Below are 6,183 nucleotides of genomic sequence, written 5' to 3' on the forward strand. Positions count from 1 at the left end.
TTTATCATGGATGCCCCACTCAGACCACTGATATACCATCCTATACCATGCTGTGCTGTAGTTATCATGGATGCCCCACTCAGACCACTGATATACCATCCTATACCATGCTGTAGTTTATCATGGATGCCCCACTCAGACTACTGATATACCATCCTATACCATGCTGTAGTTTATCATGGATGCCCCACTCAGACTACTGATATACCATCCTATACCATGCTGTAGTTTATCATGGATGCCCCACTCAGACTACTGATATACCATCCTATACCATGCTGTAGTTTATCATGGATGCCCCACTCAGACTACTGATATACCATCCTATACCATGCTGTAGTTTATCATGGATGCCCCACTCAGACCACTGATATACCATCCTATACCATGCTGTAGTTTATCATGGATGCCCCACTCAGACCACTGATATACCATCCTATACCATGCTGTAGTTTATCATGGATGCCCCATTAAGACCACTGATATACCATCCTATACCATGCTGTAGTTTATCATGGATGCCCCACTCAGACTACTGATATACCATCCTATACCATGCTGTAGTTTATCATGGATGCCCCCACTCAGACTACTGATATACCATCCTATACCATGCTGTAGTTTATCATGGATGCCCCACTCAAACCACTGATATACCATCCTATACCATGCTGTAGTTTATCATGGATGCCCCACTCAGACCACTGATATACCATCCTATACCATGCTGTAGTTTATCATGGATGCCCCACTCAGACCACTGATATACCATCCTATACCATGCTGTAGTTTATCATGGATGCCCCACTCAGACCACTGATATACCATCCTATACCATGCTGTAGTTTATCATGGATGCCCCACTCAGACCACTGATATACCATCCTATACCATGCTGTAGTTTATCATGGATGCCCCACTCAGACTACTGATATACCATCCTATACCATGCTGTAGTTTATCATGGATGCCCCACTCAGACTACTGATATACCATCCTATACCATGCTGTAGTTTATCATGGATGCCCCACTCAGACTACTGATATACCATCCTATACCATGCTGTAGTTTATCATGGATGCCCCACTCAGACCACTGATATACCATCCTATACCATGCTGTAGTTTATCATGGATGCCCCACTCAGACCACTGATATACCATCCTATACCATGCTGTAGTTTATCATGGATGCCCCATTCAGACCACTGATATACCATCCTATACCATGCTGTAGTTTATCATGGATGCCCCACTCACTGATAGACCACTGATATACCATCCTATACCATGCTGTAGTTTATCATGGATGCCCCACTCAGACTACTGATATACCATCCTATACCATGCTGTAGTTTATCATGGATGCCCCACCATCAGACCACTGATATACCATCCTATACCATGCTGTAGTTTATCATGGATGCCCCACTCAGACCACTGATATACCCTATACCATGCTGTATCATGGATGCCATCTCTATATACCATCCTATACCATGCTGTAGTTTATCATGGATACCCATACCCCACTCAGACTACTGATATACCATCCTATACCATGCTGTAGTTTATCATGGATGCCCCACTTAGACTACTGATATACCATCCTATACCATGCTGTAGTTTATCATGGATGCCCCACTCAGACACTACTGATATACCATCCTATATACCATCCTATAGACCACTGATATACCATCCTATACCATGCTGTTTATCATGGATGCCCCACTCAGACTACTGATATACCATCCTATACCATGCTGTAGTTTATCATGGATACCCCACTCAGACTACTGATATACCATCCTATACCATGCTGTAGTTTATCATGGATGCCCCACTCAGACCACTGATATACCATCCTATACCATGCTGTAGTTTATCATGGATGATACCCCACTCAGACCACTGATATACCATCCTATACCATGCTGTAGTTTATCATGGATGCCCCACTCAGACCACTGATATACCATCCTATACCATGCTGTAGTTTATCATGGATGCCCCACTCAGACTACTGATATACCATCCTATACCATGCTGTAGTTTATCATGGATGCCCCACTCAGACCACTGATATATACCATCCTATACCATGCTGTAGTTTATCATGGATGCCCCACTCAGACCACTGATATACCATCCTATACCATGCTGTAGTTTATCATGGATGCCCCACTCAGACCACTGATATACCATCCTATACCATGCTGTAGTTTATCATGGATACCCCACTCAGACCACTGATATACCATCCTATACCATGCTGTAGTTTATCATGGATACCCCACTCAGACCACTGATATACCATCCTATACCATGCTGTAGTTTATCATGGATGCCCCACTCAGACCACTGATATACCATCCTATACCATGCTGTAGTTTATCATGGATGCCCCACTCAGACCACTGATATACCATCCTATACCATGCTGTAGTTTATCATGGATGCCCCACTCAGACCACTGATATACCATCCTATACCATGCTGTAGTTTATCATGGATGCCCCACTCAGACCACTGATATACCATCCTATACCATGCTGTAGTTTATCATGGATGCCCCATTCAGACCACTGATATACCATCCTATACCATGCTGTAGTTTATCATGGATGCCACTCAGACCACTGATATACCACCACTGCTGATATCATGGATACCATGATATACCTATACCATGCTGTAGTTTATCATGGATGCCCCATCAGACTACTGATATACCATCCTATACCATGCTGTAGTTTATCATGGATGCCCCACTCAGACTACTGATATACCATCCTATACCATGCTGTAGTTTATCATGGATGCCCCACTCAGACCACTGATATACCATCCTATTCTATTTATCCATGCTGTAGTTTTTATCATGGATGCCCCACTCAGACTACTGATATACCATCCTATCCCATGCTGTAGTTCATCATGGATGCCCTTCTAAGACCACTGATATACCATCCTATACCATGCTGTAGTTTATCATGGATGCCCCATTAAGACCACTGATATACCATTCTATACCATGATGTAGTTTATCATGAATGCCACACCACAGACCACTGATATACCATCCTATACCATGCTGTAGTTTATCATGTATGCTCCATTCAGACTACCGATATACCATCCTATACCATGCTGCAGTTTATCATGTATGCTCCATTCAGACTACTGATATACCATCCTATACCATGCTGTAGTTTATCATGGATGCCCCATTAAGACCACTGATATACCATCCTATACCATGCTGTAGTTTATCATGGATGCCCCACTCAGACCACTGATATACCATCCTATACCATGCTGTAGTTTATCATGAATGCCCCACTCAAACCACTGATATACCATCCTATACCATGCTGTAGTTTATCATGGATGCCCCACTCAAACCACTGATATACCATCCTATACCATGCTGTAGTTTATCATGGATGCCCCACTCAGACTACTGATATACCATCCTATACCATGCTGTAGTTTATCATGGATGCCCCACTCAAACTACGGATATACCATCCCATTCCGTGGTGTAGTTTATCATGCATGCACACTCAGACCACCGGTACACCATCCTAAACCATGCTGTAGTTCATCGTGGATACCCCACTCAGACACAGTAATCTGATTCACATCGAAAGATGGTCGTTTTTTGCGGCTCACACACACACACAACACACACACACACACACACACACACACAACACACACACCAAAAAAAACACACACAAAAAAACATCAACACGCACACAACCAACTCACACACACATTCAGTCAAATTGGGAGAAATGGAGACAGAGATGGATGTGCGTATGAGTCTGGTTGTGCTAATATCTGTGACACCACTTATCCCCACCTCACCTGGAGGTATGAGCCTGTTCAGACCTGTGTTATCATCCATGCTGAGACACATTCAAGCATTTGGTTTTCATTGTAATCAGGACAAAAGAGACACCAAAGGAGCTTCACAAATCTGATTAGGTATCTTCAAAAGAAACATACATTTTCCCCAACAAACAATGAGGCAGACTCAAGGTTATGTCACACAAATCATGATGCATCGATGATTACTAGTATATTGTTTAGACACGACTTCGGAGTAAAGAAGCAAACCCTTTGTTATAAATAGTGACTCATCTTAAATACAAGGATCACTAAGTGGTTCGCCCAATAAATGCACTGAAATAACCTAAATGGTAAATCATAGAATGACGGAAGAGGTGTGGCTTATTGACGTCAGTTTTGTCAACAAAAGGTACATTGGGTACACTTTATGTAACTAGGTACAAAAGTACTCTTCACACACATCTGTCGGTTTACATTATAATGATTATGCTTTTATCTATTTGATCTACAATGTTTGTGCAGATATTCCCAAATACTTTTATTGTTCTTCTTTTAAGGAATTCGCCGTTTTTCTGTTGATGTGGAATATATGCTTGGCAGGCAACCACCTGTCATATACAAAATACTTTGCTGCTTCGTTACACCTGCGCTCCTTCTGGTAAGTTCACCCGTGAAGGTCCGGGTTAGAATTGGTCTTCAACAACCCATGCTTGTCGTAAAAGGCGACTGAGGAGATCGGGTGGTCAGGCTCTCTGACATGGCTGACACATGTCATCGTATCCCAATTGCGTAGGTCGATGCTCATGCTGTTGATCACTGGATTGCCTGGTCCAGACTCGATTATTTACAGATCGCCGTCATAAAGCTGGAATATTGCTGAGTGCGGCGTTAAACTAAATTCACGCACTCACTCACTCACTCACTCACTAATAATATATAATGCATCGAAGAAAATGTTGTCTATTTTTTTACAGTTGCTCCACTTGTGTGCCATTTATTTTTTAATGCATCTCTCTCCACAGACTGCCCTTATTGTAACACTGATCACCTTTAAATCACCTTCATACGGGCACTACATGTACCCACCTTTCTGCGTCTTGATTGGTTGGTTCATCGCTGTTGTTTCATTGGTGCCTATCCCAATTACTATGGTGATTCAGGTCGCAAAACGACAAGGCTCATTCCGTCAGGTAAACATGTTAGAGTTCAGTGAGTTCTGTGATGCATGTTGTTGTTTTTTATCAAAAATATATTCGGTGAATAATAAATGTGTTCCGTTTTGTGAGTTTATACAACCTCCGCAATGTGTTACTTTCCTCAACAATCTTACTCCTAAATTTTTTAAACTGTTAAAATAACGCTCTTAGCAGTTTCTCATTCATGCACATGGCAAAAAACTAAAAAGCCAGAATATTGTTGTAAGAGTTTGTATACCAGCGGTATATCTGTTTCTTTTTTACAGAGAATGAAACTGTCATTAGCTCCTGATTCGGGATGGGAACGTTCCACACAATGTATCAGGGCTGAAGAGTATGACCTTTGGATCGGAGAGAAAATTTCCGTCCTTGAAAATGCACGTTTTATATTTACAAGGGAGAAACCTGTGTGATGTATTTGTTAAACGGACCCATCATTTTTACGCAATGACAACTTTTATTTGTCTACGCCTTTCTGGAGCAGCAGATCGCGGAGACCCAGAAATTTGATCTGGAATCGACTATTCGTGGAAAGACGTACAAACATTGATGACTGAAACGGCTCGGCGGGGATGACTGTCAATTTGCTGAGACCCTCCTGAAAAAGCTCATAAAGTTCAGAGTGGTGCAAATGATTTCACTATCCAAATGGCTCAGTGACGCTCCTGCACTGACGCTGTATCTGCAATATATAGTGTTGACAATGTTGGAAGGATACATGCCCACAGTCGCCCTAAGAGTCTACTCCTTTAACACAGCAAAACAGGCACGACTCTTGCTTTCACTTCTCATTATTATTCCTCTTCAGGGAAAATTTGAGTGACAAATGTCAAGCGCTGTGTCAAAACAAATGCACAACATGTTTATTTGTTAAAAAAAACAAAACACATACACACTGAAATCGACGCTGTTCAAATTATACAATGCATCCAGGTTTAACATGCGTATGTACTTTGCATCATCAGACAAATATCAACATTTACTTTGAAACGTGTAGATGTATTTGTGGGTTTTGTTTGTTTATTTAGAGTGGGGATTTTACACCAAGCTCTTTCTATAAGATATCATTGTTACGGATTCCTAGGTGTATGAATTAATTTTTTAGCAAACGCCTATATGTCTAATG

The 6,183-nt window shown here is 41.7% G+C and overlaps 1 protein-coding gene across 2 annotated transcripts in view; it reads left to right on the forward strand.

Annotated features, from left to right (window-relative positions):
- The window catches only part of LOC124281316 (sodium- and chloride-dependent creatine transporter 1-like), a 28,225-nt gene extending 22,297 nt beyond the window's left edge, over positions 1-5,928 (forward strand). For both annotated transcript variants that reach the window (XM_046717338.1, XM_046717340.1), the window contains exons 11-13: positions 4,419-4,519; positions 4,884-5,051; positions 5,324-5,928. In XM_046717338.1, the coding sequence (XP_046573294.1) occupies positions 4,419-4,519; positions 4,884-5,051; positions 5,324-5,470 (416 nt within the window). In that variant the 3' untranslated portion in view covers positions 5,471-5,928. The remainder of the gene's footprint in view (positions 1-4,418; positions 4,520-4,883; positions 5,052-5,323) is intronic.
- The last annotated feature ends 255 nt before the right edge of the window (positions 5,929-6,183 follow it).

This window comes from Haliotis rubra, unplaced genomic scaffold, assembly GCF_003918875.1.
Source record: "Haliotis rubra isolate DU_JTF1 unplaced genomic scaffold, ASM391887v1 Scf282, whole genome shotgun sequence".
Lineage (NCBI taxonomy): Eukaryota > Metazoa > Mollusca > Gastropoda > Lepetellida > Haliotidae > Haliotis > Haliotis rubra.